Raw genomic sequence first — 17022 nt, 5'->3', positions numbered from 1 at the left:
AGTCCTTGCTCAACCCCTACCAGTGGTGCTCCTCGCCTTGCCATGCTGTCACTTCTTCTATAAAGCCACCCATTGCCACATTTGAGGCAGAAACGGAGTGACTGGCTGCACACATGTGAGCAGGAGCCCCGTTTCCACATCAGACATGGATAGAATCATAGAATCAGAGAGTCAGAAGATTCCAAGGGCCATCCAGTCCAACCCTCTTCTGCCATGCAGAAACTCAAAATCAAAGTATCCCCAACAGATGGCCATCCAGCTTCTGTTTAAAGACCTCCAAAGGAGACTCCACCAAAATATCTGAAGGAGTGTGTTCCACTGTCAAACAGCCCTTACTGTCAGGAAGTTCCTTCTAATGTTGAGCTGGAATCTCTTTTCCTGTAGCTTGCATCCTATCATGTAGTCAATAAACAGTCCAAAAGTCATAATTCCATACTTATGATAGCTGAATCAGGAATCCAGAGGTGAACTGAAAGTTTGCGTCCACTCATTTTACAGGAGGAAGCCAGTTTCTTATGAAGGCAGCTAATTCGGCCAACACCCACCTTGCAGACAGTATTTAATGAGAACATTTCACAGCTGTATGGTGATGGGGGGGGGCTTCTCAGTAGCAGCAACAGTGCCAAAATGCAAGGAGTACAAGGGGTGCTTGAACACCTAAGTTTTGCTGCGGCATTTCCAGGAAATTCCATGCAAACCCAAGCTCAAATTGACCCTGACATGTTTAACATGTTAGATGGATTTGTAACTGGGTTACAAATGGTGCTTAGCAATGGCTCCTCTTCATCCTGGAGAGAAGTGACCAGTGGGGTCCCTCAGGGCTCTGTCCTGGGCTCAGGGCTTTTCAACATCTTTATCAATGACTTGGAGGACAAAATTGGGGGCATTCTTATCAAATTTGCAGATGACACCAAATTAGGAGGCATAGCTAATACCCCAGAGGACAGGATCAAAATTCAAAATGACCTGAATAGACTTGAAAGCTGGGCCAAAGCTAACAAAATGAACTTCAACACGGAGAAATGTAAGGTACTGCACTTAGGGCGGAAAAATGAAATGCACAGATATAGGATTATGGGGAACACTGGCTGAATGAAACTACATGTGAAAGGGATCTGGGAGTCCAAGTGGACCACAAGTTGAACATGAGTCAACAGTGCGATGCAGCAGCTAAAAAGGCCAATGTGATTCTTTGCTGCGTTAATAAAAGTATAGCATCTAGATCAAGGAAAGAAATAGTGCCTGTTCTGCCTTGGTCAGGTCCCGCCTGGAATATTGTGTCCAGTTCTGGGTACCACAGTTCAAAACAGGACATTGAGAAACTGGAGTGTGTCCAAATGAGAGCTACTAAAATGGTGAAAGGTCTGGAAACCATGAAGCCCTATGAGGAACAATTTAGGGAGCTGGGGAGGTTTAGCCTGGAAAAGAGAAGGTTAAGAGGTGATATGATAGCCCTTTTTAAATACTTGAGGGGATGCCATATTGGGGAGGGAGCAAGCTTGTTTTCTGCTACTGCAGAGACTAGGACCCAGAATAATGGATGCAAACTGTAGGAAAAGAGGAACTTCCTGACAGTGAATACTGTTAATCAGTGAACGATACTCCCTTGGACTGTAGTAGAGTCTCCTTCTTTGGAGGTCTTAAAACAGAGGCTGGATGGCCATCTGTCGGGGATACTTTGATTGAGAGTTCCTGCATGGCAGATTGGGGTCGGACTGGATGGCCCTTGGGGTCTCTTCCAACTCTACGTTTCTATGATTCTAAGAGCTGGATCCACTTAAGGCAAGTGCTGGAAGCAACTTGTCTGTTTCCTGGACCATACATCTGTCCCCGATGTCTGTTTCTAGACGCCTGAAATTCCTACCTCAGACTTCCTAGCTTCTTCAAACCTTGGACTGTGTGGACCTTGATTCTTGTTGCCTCCCTGACTAGGGGGTTGTTCCCACTTAAGATTTGAAACGATTTAAAATACAACGTTTTTAATAAAATCGATTCAAAATAACACTGTTCTTATCCCGCTATCCAAATCGCTTTGTTCATCGTTCCCATCTGGTTATTTAAATCGAAGTTTTTACCTGCAAGCGTTCCTACTTGGCATGAAATCGGTGTTTAAATAAAGCGATTCTTCTCCTCCATACCTTATTTGGAGCTGTCAATCAATAGTACGTCAGAATGACGTAACGTTAATCCGGAATATTTGGAAGCGATTTATCTTTTGGCATCGTTTCCATTTCATTGACTGTTTGTGAAGGAAAGCGAATTTAGGAAACCCATGCTCTTTCCAGAGGAACTATGGGATAGGTTTTGCATGACAGCATCCCCTCTTCATGTCTCTCAAGACAGCCAGGGAGAATCCCTTCAGAGAGCACAGAGATCAATGGGGGAGGCTTCTGGCAAAGCGAATTTAGGAAACCCAAGCTCTTTCCAGAGGAACTATGGGATAGGTTTTGCATGACAGCATCCCCTCTTCATGTCTCCCAAAAGACAGCCAGGGAGAATCCCTTCAGAGAGCCCAGAGATCAATGAAGGAGGCTGCTGGAAAAGCAGGGAGGGAGCACTCTTCCCAAAGATTCTCTTTCCAGGGTTGGAGGAGAAGGCAGATTCCATTTGAGAAATGGAGGGAGAAAGGCTCTATCCCCCCCCCCCCCATTGATCAGAGCCCTTCCTTGCCTGGGCGAGATCAGATGCCTCCTTGCGAGGAGCCTTCCCTTCCCTGCCTGGGCGAGATCAGATGCCTCCTCGCGAGGAGCCTTCCCTTCCCTGCCTGGGCGAGATCAGATGCCTCCTCGCGAGGAGCCTTCCCTTCCCTGCCTGGGCGAGATCAGATGCCTCCTCGCGAGGAGCCTTCCCTTCCCTGCCTGGGCGAGATCAGATGCCTCCTCGCGAGGAGCCTTCCCTTCCCTGCCTGGGCGAGATCAGATGCCTCCTCGCGAGGAGCCTTCCCTTCCCTGCCTGGGCGAGATCAGATGCCTCCTCGCGAGAAGCCTTCCCTTCCCTGTCTGGGCGAGATCAGAGCCCAAGCGGGCAGGGAATGCCTCTTCGAGAGGAGCCTTCCCTTCCTGCCTCTCCTCCATTAGAAATGGGCTCTCCCCACACAGAGGGGAGGTTGCAATCCACCGGCAGATGCAGGCGCTTGAGCAGCCGGGACTTCAGGCGCTTAAAGCGCTGAAGAGATTAAGCGCCTGTAAACCATTAAAATAAAAAATAAAAATAATCCTTATCTCTTATTGAAAGACCACAGCGGACAAAGGGGTGAGGGAAGCAAAAATGGCCACAGCCAGACGGATGGGGACAGAAAGGGCAACTCCCCCAAGGACAGCCCCATCGCACTCCGCTCCTCCCATCCATCTAACCCGATTTCAAAGGCTGTCGTTCCTATTTAAATGCTCCGGTTCCTAACTCGAATCAAGGGAAAAACGTAGGTCGGACCCTAGTGTTTTTTTAACACGCGTTAAATGAGGAAAACTCGATTTAAATTTTTATCCCGCTCTACGATTCGATTTGTAGTGGGGACGCTTGCGGGTTGCTCTAGAACGGTTCTAGGTTTAAATCGGATCCTAATAGGAATGCCACTCCTTGGATTCGATTCAGAACGCAGGGTTTCACCTAGTGGGAACAACCCCAAAGACTGCTCTGCAAATGCCTTTCTCCTAGCAGACCCCCAGAGACAAGGATGCTTTCTAGCTGCTGGTATTTTACTGCCTCTGCCTGTGCCAACTGTGGAGGGTCCCTCCCAGCCAGCCTGTGTCGGCGTTTGGTGAATCAGGACGGAGCCCATGCTATGCTGGCCTGTCTGCTCATTGCGAGGTACCATAGAGTCAGTATCAGACGGGAGGTAAGAATTTTTTTATGAAACAGTATTAGAATATAAGTAAGACACAATATATCCCAGAAATTTGGTTCCAGATTCAGAATATAATGAACAAATAAAGAGGCATATTTTCAATTTCTGGGGCTCCACAAATAAAACAGATGGAGGGCCAAAGGGGTGTAAGAATATTTGCCATCAATCATAGCTGTAGTCATGATTCAAAAAGAGAGGGCTATAAAAGCTTGCCTAAGTTTTGGGAAGGTGAGCTTTGCCAGGTAAACAGCCCTTTTTTGGTCACATTTGTACAGTCTATACCATTTTGAGCATTTGAAGAGTTGTTAATAGCCCGTCTCTCCAGCTGAACACCATGTTCAAAAATGTATTTGTGAAGCTGCTCTTTTGAATTCGAGACAAAAAAACTGTCAAGTGGAGTAGGATACGATTCAAGCAAATGTAGGACATGATTCAAGTGGACATATCATTTCCCCTGTACCCCGAGCACCAACTGAGCAGATCTCCATCCGCTGCCTGGTAATGTAGGTTTAGGAGGCCATGTACAGTTGTGGCAATAGTGCCACAACTCTAACAACAGTGTGCTAGTGAATATGGAGCAATTGTAGGCATATAAGTTACAAGTCTGCAACTGCAGCACAGAATGCCAGCCAACATGTTTGAAACAGCAAGGGAAGGTGGAAGGGAGGAGGCATCTGCTAGGCACCTAATCTAGCAATCCAAACTGCTTGTGTCATACTTGAAAGAACTCTCTTCTGTCCACTTTACCTCCCATGAATGAGGGTGATAACATAGGGGAGACTTCAGTTTAATTCTAGCTGACAACATTTTACGGAACAAGCAGTCATGTATTGTCCCGAAGCTTTGGCAAAGCTGGAAGAATTCGAGGTCAGAGTGCACCTAACCACTGAACAAGTCGAGGGAGCATGTCAGAGAGAGAGAGAAAAGAGAAATGCTCAGTAATTAATGAGGCACTGCAAATTATTCCAGTCTATTTCACATTGCGGGGAATAGCACAAATTTTATAAGGATGGGGATGTAAGGAGAACCCTAAGACCGGCTCTTTCCTGAGTTCCTTCACTCCTTCTGGAAGCTGAAATTTGAATGTCCTCAACAGGTGGGTGAAGAAAAGAAAAAGCTCCATCTTGGCCAACTGCTCCCCCAGACAAACCCGAGCACCTGCAAGGAAATACACAAAAGGCAAAAGTGAGTAAGAACCTATTCTTTGGTCCTGGAGCACATGGTCTTTTCCAATTGATCGTGAAATCCATGACAATATACCATGCTTTTACAGATGAAAACCAAGAGATGTGTGGCCAAGGAACATCAGAGTATGGTCAAGATGGCAAAGTTATTAATAAAGAGGAGCAATCAAGCGGAAGCTGCATCCACACTGCAAAAATAATCAGGTTGGCACCACATTAATTGCCGTGGCTCGATGCTATGGAATTCTGAAAATTGTAGGTTTTTAAAGCTATTTAGATGCCTTTCTCTGTCGGAGAGCTCTGGTGAGACAACAAACTACAACCCCCAGAATTCCATAGCATTGCATCATGGGCCTCATTCTCACTTACAGATAAATCGGTGTGCGAATCGATGGACTGATTCAGTATTGGATTGTGGTTCCCACTACATTTGCCCTGATCGCATTTTCTGTCATTTTCTGGCACCAAATTAACCCACTTGTGGTTCCCATTCACCAATGAATCGATTCAAAATGGGGAAATTTGAATCGATTCCGATCCGCTTGTGGTTCACACTTGCACTGAATCGATTTATCAAAAAAGAAGTGGAAAAAATCAGCATAAAAAGATGCCCATTAAATGGATCTGGAGCATGGCCTTCCTCTCAGAATCGCTGAAATGATTCCAATGAAGTGGGAACCAGGGTCATTTGAACCGGTTCAAACTGATTTACGATCCGATTGAAAAGGAATGAGGCCGGGATGTGGCACCATGAGTTACACTAACCCTAATGATGCCACTGTCTCTACCAAATCTGGGCACGTGGCGGGTATTTTATCCATCCATCCATCCATCCATCCATCCATACCTTTATTCATATCTTGCCTTTCTCCCAGACTGGACAAAAGGCAGAAAATTGCAATTAAAATTACACACAGGTTTTTTTCTTTAAAAAAAACATACAAAATGAGATAAAATTAAATTGACAGACATCATACTTTAAAAACAAAACAGAATGTGTCCACTCCCAGAAAAGCACAACAGATTGGAAAAATTGAAAGTTGCTTTCTGCCCCATTGTTATTGTTGTTGTTGTTGTTGTTGTTATTATTATTATTATTATTTGTATCCCAGAACTGGGACTCATTTCCTTTCAGGGTCAGCACAAGTCTTTAGTGGATGATGGGTTTTGCCACTGATCTCCTGACCTCCAGCAACATTCCCATTCCCTCAGTCTGAAAATATTAGTCTCATTTGCTTCCTGCTGTTTCCCCAATAAAATGATAGAAAATAGTAAGATTGCCTGTTTGTATATCTCTGATATAATATTATCTATTCAGGAAAGGCCAAAGACTGTCATGTAAATATTCCTGGACTCTTTGAAAACTTTGGTGGGACACCAATGTTAGGGCAAAAAGAAACAAGACAAAGTAAAATCCCATTTTTAAAAAATTACAGCTGTTGCTTGACTTAATTAAGCCTTTGGCACTAAACGCCCTGAAGGCACCATCAGATCCCATCTGATCTTGGAAGCTAAGCAGGGCCAGCCCTGGCCAGGACTTGGATGGGAGACTGCCAATGAAGACCAGGTACTGGATGCTAACGTTTAGAGGAAGGAACTGGCAAAACGACCTCTGCATCTTCCTTGCCTAAGAAAACCCAATGGAAATCATGGAGTCACCATAAGTTGACAGGTGACTCGAAGGCACATGCGCAAACACTCTAATGGCACCATTTTAACCCTTCCCCTCCTGTACATTTTCTGGAATTAAATCTCTCTCTTATTGCCTTAATGGATAAAAAACAAGTCATAAGGGGCAGAAGAACTGGGACTGGAAATAAAGCAAAGAGTGAATGTGTGAAACTTCGTTTTTCCTCATCAACTAGGCTCAAATCTGACACAAAGTTTTACAGCCCTATAGCAAATCTAACCCTAAATCTCATATCATTTATTCTACTGTGGTTTACAGATTGTAAACCACTTAGAGAGTGTTTAATTCACTCTGCAACGGTATAGAAATATCAATGCTATTGCTATTGCTACTTTGGCCCTCCAGCTCAAGCCCATTGGAGGCCCAAACAAACCCTCAAGTAAGTAGGATTTCATTTTGTACCTACCTGCTCCAAATGGCAAAAATTCCTCTCTAGCTACAAAATTTCCCTCCTTGTCTAAAAAGTGATGTGGGTTGAATTCTTCAGGGGTCTCCCATCGCGTGGGATCGAGAAGGACAGAACGCAGATCTGTAACGACAAAGGTCCCCTGAAAGAGGGGGGGGGGGATCATTAATTCAGGACGAAACCAGATGAACATGGCAATAGCATTTAGCGTTTAGCTTTCTGTACCACTTATCAGTGCACTTAAGCACTCCCAAAGCGGTTTACAATCTGTCAGCCAATTGCCCCCAACAAGCTGGGTCCTCATTTTACCAACCTACGAAAGGATGCAAGTAGTGATTTGACAAACCAATGTTTTTTCTTCTCGTTCATTGAGAACTTGGTGAGAATTGTTTCAGAAAATATTCATTTCACAAGTCCAGCTTCCAAAAGGCGATTTTGTCTCTCCCTTTCAGCAGCTAGAGAGGTATTTTTCACAGATTTCCCAAATGGCAATAAAAGACAAGTCTAACATTTACGCTAATTGCTTTGCATTTCAAACTCAGTTACCATCCCAAAAGGAAGTTTAGCAGATGTTTAAAGAACATTCCTTTGCTTGAAAAAACCTCGGAGACGAAGCTGATCTGGTTCTATCCCTAGCAAATCCAATTGAAGACATTCCAAAAATTAATAGGGAATTGAGACAATTTGGGAATGTCTCTGGGTTAGTCATAAATAAAGATAAGACCACAATGTTGGTAATGAATTTAAACAAAGCCGAAAAGGATGAAATACAAAAATGTTCTGGCTATAAAGTTGTGGATAAAATTAAATATTTGGGAATCTGGCTCTCCACAAAGAATTCTGAACTCTTTAAGAATAATCATAGCAAGATGTGGCAGACTATCAAAAAGGACCTCAACTTTTGGGGTAAAATTGGTCTCCCATGGATGGGGAAGATTGCGAACATTAAGAGGAGTGTCCTTCCCAAGATAATGTTTTTATTCCAAACCATACCAATTTTGGTAAATGAAACACCATTTATACAGTGGAAGAGAGAGATCAACAAATGTATATGGGGAGGAAAGAAACCAAGGGTCCGCTTTAAAATCATGCAAGATGATGTGAGATGTGGAGGTTTGGGTCTCCCAAATTTAAGGACATATTTCTATGCTTGTTGTTTTGAATGGTTGGTCGAATGATTTAATATGGAGAATAAACATGACCTAAATTTAGAATTGGCCAGGACACTATTTGGGGTACATGCTTACCTACTTTATGACAAGCTTAAAGCCAATAATGTTTTTTTACACCATTTTGTCAGGAAAGCCCTCGTTAGAGTTTGGCTTAAGTTTAAACCGTTAATATATTCTAAACTTCCAATGTGGGTTTCGATAAATGAGGCTTTTCATAGAAACGATGAAATATGCCCTGGCCGATGGATTACATACAGAGATATTGTAGTGGTAGATAAGAAGACTAATCTACTATCTATTAAAACGCAGGGGAATTTAGAAAGAGATAGTCTATGTCTGAATTGGTTTTTATACCGGCAACTTAAAGAGAGGTATATTTTGGACCTTAAAACTACTAGCATAGAGCCCACAACTTCAGAGTTTGGTAAAATAATTTTTGGGGGAAATGTTAGAAAAATTTCCAAATGTTATAATTTTCTGTTGTTATTATTATTATTATTATTATTATTATTAAACTTTATTTCTATAGCGCTGTAATTATGCACAGCGCTGTGATTAGAAATGCATGAAGAATTGTTGAAACCACCAATGGGAAAATGGGCACAAGAATTAGGCGAACCTTTGTCTTTAGCTCAATGGGAAAGAACCTGGTGCAGCAGATTAATGGCTGTCAGAGAAAATTATTGCAAAATGCAGAATAGGTGGCATCTCACCCCTTGAAACTTTCCAACATTTATAAAAATCAGAATCCAAATTGCTGGAAATGCAGGAAAGATCTGGGCTCTTTTATACACATGAGGTGGCATTGTGCATTTGCTAAGAAGTACTGGATACAGACCCATCATAAAATGCAGCTGATCATGAATTGTAAATTTAAGTTTGAACCAAAACTGTTCTTATTGAATATGATTTTGGATGATAAATGCACAGGAAATTGTTATATTATATGATTTCAGCCGCCAGAATGATTTACGCCTCTCATTGGAAAGGGGCTTCTCTCAACCCACATGGAGAGACTGGATAATGAAACTTTTGGACTTTATGGAGTTGGACAAACTTACCTGCCATGTTAAGAGTCTCGACGGGAGAAGACACAAACTGTGGGGTACCCTTTAGTGTCATTTCCCAAATCTGAACATATGACCCCCAACTTTTCTTGGTAACTCTGTTGCGTTTCGCAATTTATTCTTTCAATTTAAAACATGTAGTAGTTGGGGGGGGTAAAAATTAAGCACAAAACATATACATAAGGAGAAAAAATGTGACAAATTGTTGATTTATTTTTGCTTTTCTGCTATTCTTTATTTAAAGATAGGAAGAGAACTCAATTACGCAAGGATAGGATATATGTTTTATGGAACGTATTAATGACTGTATCTTGGCTTAATACTGTCTCAGTACCTCCTTAGGAAGTTGTTATTGTTAGTGTCTAGTATTGCTATTGTCAGTGTTTGTTAATGTTATTGTTACCATGTTAATGATGTGTTTGTTATGATTTGTGTAATGTTTTAGGGGTTGTGGCTGTATTATGTATATTATGTTTGATGTAGTGTGATATGTGTGTGTGTTTTAATAATTTAATAATTCAATAAAGATCATATTTAAAAAAAGAAAAAACCTGAAGGCACATACACAAAAGGAAAAAAACCAATCTCAACAAATAAACTTTGATTGAAGCCCCAGCAAGAAATGGTAGAGTTGGGGGGACCCTCAAGGACCATCCAGTCCAACCCCCTTCTGCTATGAAGTAATACATGGGATCCTAGAGGACATGTAGTCTGACCCCTGTTCAACATCAGGATGGCACTGGAAGATGGGACAAACTGAGGGTTTTCTTGGCGTAAAGAGAAGTTTTGCCATGGGCTGCCCCTGAAGCTGAGACAGTGTGACCCTCACAGATGAGGAGGGGAGGGGTGGGGTGCCAAATGGCAATGCTCTTCTGCCAAGCAGGAATTCTCAAGAAAGGGCGGGGAAGGGTGCAATGCCATGGATAAAACCTAGCATTCGAAGGGATTCCCAGGGGTCATCCAACCCCACCTTCTACCTTGAAGGAATACCTAGGAGTTGCAGTTGAAGCTGAGAGAATGTGACTTGCCTGAGGTCACCCAGTGAACAGGATCCAGAGCAATGGATGCAAGCTACAGGAAAAGAGATTCCACCTCAACATTAGGAAGAACGTCCTGATAGTAAGGGCTGTTCAGCAGAGGTACACACTTCCTTAGAGAGTGGAGGAGTCTCCTTCTTTGGAGGTCTTTAAGCGGAGGCTGGATGGCCATTGCCAGGGTGACACTCTAGCTGGAATGCCACTGGTTTTAAGGTTGGAAAGGTGAGGGATTTCAACACTGTGAGTGGCTCTCCTGCCTCATTGTTTCCAGGAGGAACAAACCAAGCTACATGTCGTGACAGTCCAGCAAACCCTGTTCTCAGAGCAGTGATGTCCAAGGAGAGAGAAGGGAAGAGTGTTGGCTTCATGCCTGATGCTTACTTTACAAATGCTTGTTTATGCTCAAAGGTGCTATAAGTGTTTGCAGAATGAAGTTGTCCATCTTGACCACTCCGAGCTCTTGGTTGGAGCCTCAGTGGGTAGGATTTGAACACCTTGGCCAACATTTTGTGTGTAGTTTTTTGTGGGTTTTTTGGGCTATGTGGTCATGTTCTAGAAGAGTTTCTTCCTGACGTTTCGCCAGTCACCAAGAATGCTTGCCTGGAAAGGACTTGAGTATATATATTCTCTGAAGATGCCAGTCACAGATGCTGGCGAAACATCAGGAAGAAACTCTTCTAGAACATGGCCACATAGCCCGAAATACCCACAAAAAACCCGGCCATGAAAGCCTTCGACTTCACATTTTGTGTGTATTTCTTACTTCCTAACCAGATTCAGGGCTCATCCCAGCTCCATGTCTTACCTGGGAAACACAATGCAGCTAATATTTTAGTCTCTTCCATCAGCTTGGCCTTTCCACCCCCAACAGTTTCCATATTTTCTTGCCAGTTGTTAGTGCACAAAGTTTCAGGAGTCTTCAGGAGTCTGAAATCAGCTTAAAACTCCACCAATCTTGGTGTGTTTCTCCTTCAAGTGCTTCCCTTTATCCACAGCCTTCTAAGCAAACAGTTCCCTCAATTACTTTTCAGTTCTCAAGGGAGTTTTAAGTAATTACCTCCAGATCGGGAGGAGAGAGTCCTCGAGCCGCTGCTCGACATATTCTGCATGTGTACCTAGAACTGTTCACCATCTTTGAAGCAGTCATGACTGTTGGTTGGCTATCTAAAGACATAGCACATGCTTCTGATGAAGTAGGCCCAATTTATAAAAGCTTTTGCTATACATTTCTTTCTTTTGGTTACTCTCAAAAGTGTTACAAGATCCCTTTGCATGATAATTGGCCTTTTGGTTATAGAAGAAACAATGTCTCTGAGTGAAGCCATAAGTGTTGCCTACCTTTGGAATATGAAAACCGCAAATCTTCACATCGTTCACACATTCTCTGGGAATTGCCAAAAATAAGACATATCTGGCACGTAGGATCTCATGAATCACAGCATTTGTGAAGGGCAGATTCTTCTGATCCTGATAGGAGACTGATTCAGAAGAACCCAAAACCTCTTCCATCTCTCTGCAGACTTTCTCTGTAGGAAATAGAGAGGGGGGGGGCAGTAATTTTGGACATAGCTTTGGTATCAAGTAAGTTAGTCTGTAGTTCAGACAGAATCAATCCATATGGGATCAAATCTACATATCTAATAGTTATCTAGAGCTGGAAGAGACCTCAAGGGTCATCCAGTCCAATGCCCTTCTGCCATTCAGAAACAAAGAATCAAAGCACACTGGGCAGATGGCCACCCAGACTTTGTTTGGAAACCTCCAAAGAAGGAGACTCCTCCGAGGCAGAATATTCCCCTGTCTCTTACAATCAGGAAGTTCCTCAAAATGTTTAAGTGGAATCTCTTTTCCTGTAGTTTGAATCCATTGCTCCAGATCCTGTTCTCTGGAGCAGCAGAAAACAAGTTTGCTCCCTCCTCAATATGATGCCCCTTCAAATACTTAAACAGGGCTATCATGTCCACTCTTAACCAATTTTTCACCAGGCTAAACATACCCAGCTCCCCAAGTCTCTCCTCCTAGAGCTTATTGGTTCCAGACCTTTCACCATTTCAGTCGCCCTTCTCAGGGCAAGCTGCAGCTTCAATTAAAAAAAAACAAACATCTTTATCAATGACTTGGGTGACAGAATTGGGAGCATACTTATCAAATTTGCAGATGACACCCAGTTAGGAGGAATAGCTAATATTCAAAATGACCTGAATAAACTAGAAAGCTGGGCCAAAGCTAACAAAATGAAATTCAGCACGGAGAAATGTAAGGTACTGCACTTAGGGCAGAAAAATGAAATGCAGAGATATAGGATTATGGGGGACACCAAAAAATAGGAACGAAATCTGGCCACCCCCCTCAGCCTCATCTTCAAAGGAAGCCTGATGAGCACAGAATACAGTGGAACTATTGCTTCCCACGACTTGGAAATTCTGCTTCTACTAATACAGACAAAATAGCATTTGCCTTCTTTGCTGCAGCATGAGTTCACATTGAGGGCTTGTGTTCGATTTGTGATCAACAATAATCCTAAAGTCCTTTTCATATGCATTGCTGCTCAGCCAAGTATTCCCCTGTCCTGCATCTGTGCTTTGTTTTCTGTGGCTTAAATACTGAGTTTGAAATTTGTCTCTATTGAATTTCATTTTATTAATCCTGAGAGTCAGTATCTCCTTCATACTATGGTTGACTAGACATGAGGCATACATGGGCAAAATAAAGCCGTGGTTTAAGTACTCCAGCCTGGAGCCACATCAAGGCGGAAGACTGGAGATTGCCAGAGAAGAGCAATGTTTTGTACCTTACCTACTATAAAATACCAGAAAAAAATTATAATCTACAACTGAAACAAAAATTCCACAACAGTGTTGCTCCCTATTAGCAACATTGCCTGATAGAAGAGAATAGATCAGATTAGAAATATTACTTAATAGTTCATTTAGATTATTAAAATCATTGAAGATAAGAAGGGAAGAGAAGTAGAAGAAGAAGTTAAGGTTACAGTAGGAAATATAGAGTAGAACGGAACGCTTGAACAGATTCAAGAGATAGTACTGTATAGAAATGCTTTGATAAAAGAAATTATAAGAATGAAGTGTATTTAGCAAAGAGGTTGGATAGAAAACAATAGGGAGGACATAGTCTAGTGAAAATGATAGAACAAAACAGAAGTGAGGAAATCAGGATGAATGTTGTCTTTTTGTTTGTTCCTAGAAAGAAAGTGAAAGTCGAAGGAGGAATTAGAGGGAAGATGTAAGAAAGGAGGTATGAAATGAAGCTGAGTGGAAAAGTAGGTAGTAGTGGGTAAGAGTAGGTCAGATGAGAGATAAGGATAGGTGGGAGAGAAGTAAGGAAGATAGTAGAAGGAAGTGGAAAGGGATAATGGAGCAAAGAAAGAAGAAAAGGAGAGGAGAATAGGAAGAGGAGAAGAAGAGAAAGAAGGACAGAAGAAAGAAGAATGGAAATGAAGGAAGTCTGAAGTAGAGAATGTAAAGTGATGAATGTGTATGTAATGTATATGTCATACATTATATGTTTGTATGCTAATAACAAATTAAATTAAAAAACAAGAGTGCTGCTCGCTTTGCCCCGCTTTCTCTCACCTTGGACCTCTGGATAGGCCACCATGAAGAGGAGGGCCCACTGCAGGCTGGTGGCCGTGGTCTCTGTCCCCGCAATGAACAACTCCGTGAGGAAGTAAGACATGTTATCATCATTATAGGTGGAGCTGGGGTCATCTTTGCTCTGTGGATGGGAATAAAACAGTTATTAGAATGATTTAACTTGAATTACAGGCCACCTGTCAAAACTGGGTGAAATTTTGTGAGGCGGGATATAAATAACATAAATAAATAAATCATGAATTCTGGCCATCATTTTTTCGCCACGTTGGTTCTGGGAATGTATGCTATAAGGGGTCATAATTTATATCTAGTGCTAATATGGGAGCAAGTGGGAGGGAGATAAGGAATCCTTATTCAAGGCCCAGAAAACCCTTCTAGTGGCACCACAGACGCCATTCTTCCATCTTCATTCAACGTAATGATTCCTTGAAAGAGCAATGTTTGCCTTGCTTGATGATGCTATTGCTATTGTCTGATTGTTTGTATAATGGAATTTTAATGTAAACACTTTGTGCTTTTAATTAGTCTGTAACCCCGCTTCGATCCATTGCAAGAGGCGGGGAAACATAAATAACATCATCATCATCATCATCATCATATTATTATTATTATTATTATTATTATTATATAAAGTGACTGCTACTTACTTTCTCCAGCTGAAGTAGATAAAAATCAATAATATCCTGTGGTTCGTGTTTGTTCTGATGTTCCCTGTGCCTTTCTATCTCTCCTACTGCAAATGAAACCTCTCTTTTCAGCAAATGGAAGACTTTTTGGTGAGGGCCTGGAAGATGGTGCATCATCCATGGGAATATTTCATAGACCTACACAGAAGACGAGAAGAAAATCCAGTTGGTACAACAGCAGTGGTTCCCTAATCCTTGTGCTGAGGGACAGAAGAGTCTTTGCCTTTTACTTGTCAATCTATATCTAGTTATGCTTCTTTAGTTTACTATTTTAGCCACCTGTGCTACCAAGGTTGTAAACGGCAGTATTGGTGAGGAAGTAGAATCATAGAATCATAGAGCTGGAAGGGACCACAGATCAGCAACAACATATTCATTGAATTATATCTTAAGGTTTGGATTTTCAGACATTTCTTTCCCCAAAGTGGAACTTAGAGCCTTACTGCATTACAAACAAACACGGCAGGCAAGTGGAGAGAAGTATATTTCTCTTTCTGTCTCCGCATGACATCAAAGCACTTTCATTCTCATCTGGTTGTAAAAATGTGGGAGAGGGTTGTAAAAACATCCCTTTTGCCAAACTTGGCAAAGGGGGCACTTTTGTGACTCTCTCCTCCACTTTTGTAACTGAAAGAGAAGGAAAGTGCTTTGAGGTAAGGCAGAGACAGAAACTGAAACACGTTTCTCTCCACTTGCCTGCTGTATTTGTTTGTAATGTGATAAGGCTCTCGGGTTGCATCTGCACTGCAGAAATAATGCAGTTTGACACCACTTTAACTGCCATGGCTCAATGCTGGGGAATTCAGGAATTTGGACTTTGTTGCAGCACCAAAGCTCTCTGACAGAGAAAGCTAAATATCTCATAAAACTACAAATCCCAAAATTACATAGCATTGAGCCGTGGCAGTTAAAGTGGTACCAACTGCATTATTTCTGCAGTGCAGGTGCAGCCCAAGTATGAGACGTGTGAGTGTGTGAATGGGATGCAAACACGTTGGCTAAAGTGTTGTCAGACTTAACACATAAACTCCACTACTTTTTGACCTCAAATGAGAAAGCTTCTCGAAGATAAGATGATTGGTGAAAAGAAAATTTGAAGGAAGACGCCAAATGGGTGAGATCTCTCTAGGATGCTTGGGAGCCACTGAAAATTGGATTAACGGAAGCTCAGCAACAGTGCATACAGGGCTATTCAACATATACATGAAACCACTGGGAGAGGTCATCCGGAGTTTTGGGGTGAGATGCCATCAATTTTCAGATGACACGCAACTCTACTATTCCTTTCCACCTCAATCCAAGGAGGCTGTCCTGGGCCTAAACCTGTGCCTGTCATCAGTAATGGATTGAATGAGGGCAAACAAATTGAAACTTAATCCAGGCAAGCCAGAGGTGCTCCTAGTCATTCAGGAGACAGATCAGGGAATAGGGATCCAGCCTGTGTTAGATGGGGTCACACTCTTCCTGAAGATGCAGGTTCACATTTTGGGGGTACTCCTGGAGTGAACTTTTAACTTGAAGGCCCAGGTCTCAGCAGTGACCAGGAGTGCTTTTGCACATTTAAAACTTGTGGGTGAGCTACAACTGTTCCTTGAGACGCCAGATCTGGCCTCAGCAGTACATGCCTTAATTACATCCCATTTGGACTACTGTAATGCACTCTGCTTGGAGCTGCCTTTGAAGAGTGTTCGGAAACTTCATCTGGTCCAAAGAGCTGCAGCAAGGTTACAGAGATCACACAGTGCCCCTCTTGAAACAGTTCCACTGGCTACAAGTTTGTTTCCTGGCACAATTCAAAGCGCTGGTTATGACCTATAAAGCCCTATATGGCTCAGGTCCAGGCTATTTGGCAGACTCTCTGAGCTGGCCCAGGCTCTGAGATCTTCAGGAGAGGCTCTTCTCTCCGTTCCACTCCCATCACAAGCACGGATGGTGGGGGCACGAGAGAAGAGGGTCTTTTCTATGGCTGCCCCTGGCAGGGACGTAGCCGGGGGGGGGGGTCTGTGGGGTCCATACAACCCCTCCTGTTAGATACAATGAATGGTGTGTGCCACTGCACCGCCGTGCCCAAGTCCCATTATAATGGTGGCACTTAGTCTGGACCCCCCCCCTTCCCAAAACCTTGGTTATGTCCTTGCCCCTGGACTGTGGAACTCCCTTCTAATGGGGACCAGAATGGCCCCCTTTTCTTGTCCTTCTGCCAGCAGGCTAAGACGTTCTTGTTCAGACAGGCATTTGAAATAGAAAGTTTTTAAAGAAAACACTGGGTGTTGTATTCTTTTAAATGTATTTTAAACACTAGCATCTTTTTAAATTATTTGT

The 17022-nt window shown here is 42.7% G+C and overlaps 1 protein-coding gene across 1 annotated transcript in view; it reads right to left on the bottom strand.

The window, feature by feature from the left end:
* Positions 1-4814: 4814 nt before the first annotated feature.
* The window catches only part of LOC149317866 (cytochrome P450 2J6-like), a 28213-nt gene continuing 16005 nt past the window's right edge, over positions 4815-17022 (bottom strand). The window contains exons 5-9 of the mRNA XM_089513248.1: positions 14662-14838; positions 13994-14135; positions 11739-11926; positions 7125-7266; positions 4815-5002 (exon numbers count right to left, since the gene is read on the bottom strand). Of these exons, the coding sequence (XP_089369374.1) occupies positions 4815-5002; positions 7125-7266; positions 11739-11926; positions 13994-14135; positions 14662-14838 (837 nt within the window). The remainder of the gene's footprint in view (positions 5003-7124; positions 7267-11738; positions 11927-13993; positions 14136-14661; positions 14839-17022) is intronic.

This window comes from Sceloporus occidentalis, unplaced genomic scaffold, assembly GCF_023333645.1.
Source record: "Sceloporus occidentalis isolate IW3139 unplaced genomic scaffold, rSceOcc1.0.p SCAF_2, whole genome shotgun sequence".
Lineage (NCBI taxonomy): Eukaryota > Metazoa > Chordata > Lepidosauria > Squamata > Phrynosomatidae > Sceloporus > Sceloporus occidentalis.
The sequence above is the reverse complement of the archived record's forward strand: the minus strand, read 5'-3'. Positions and strand labels throughout refer to the sequence as shown.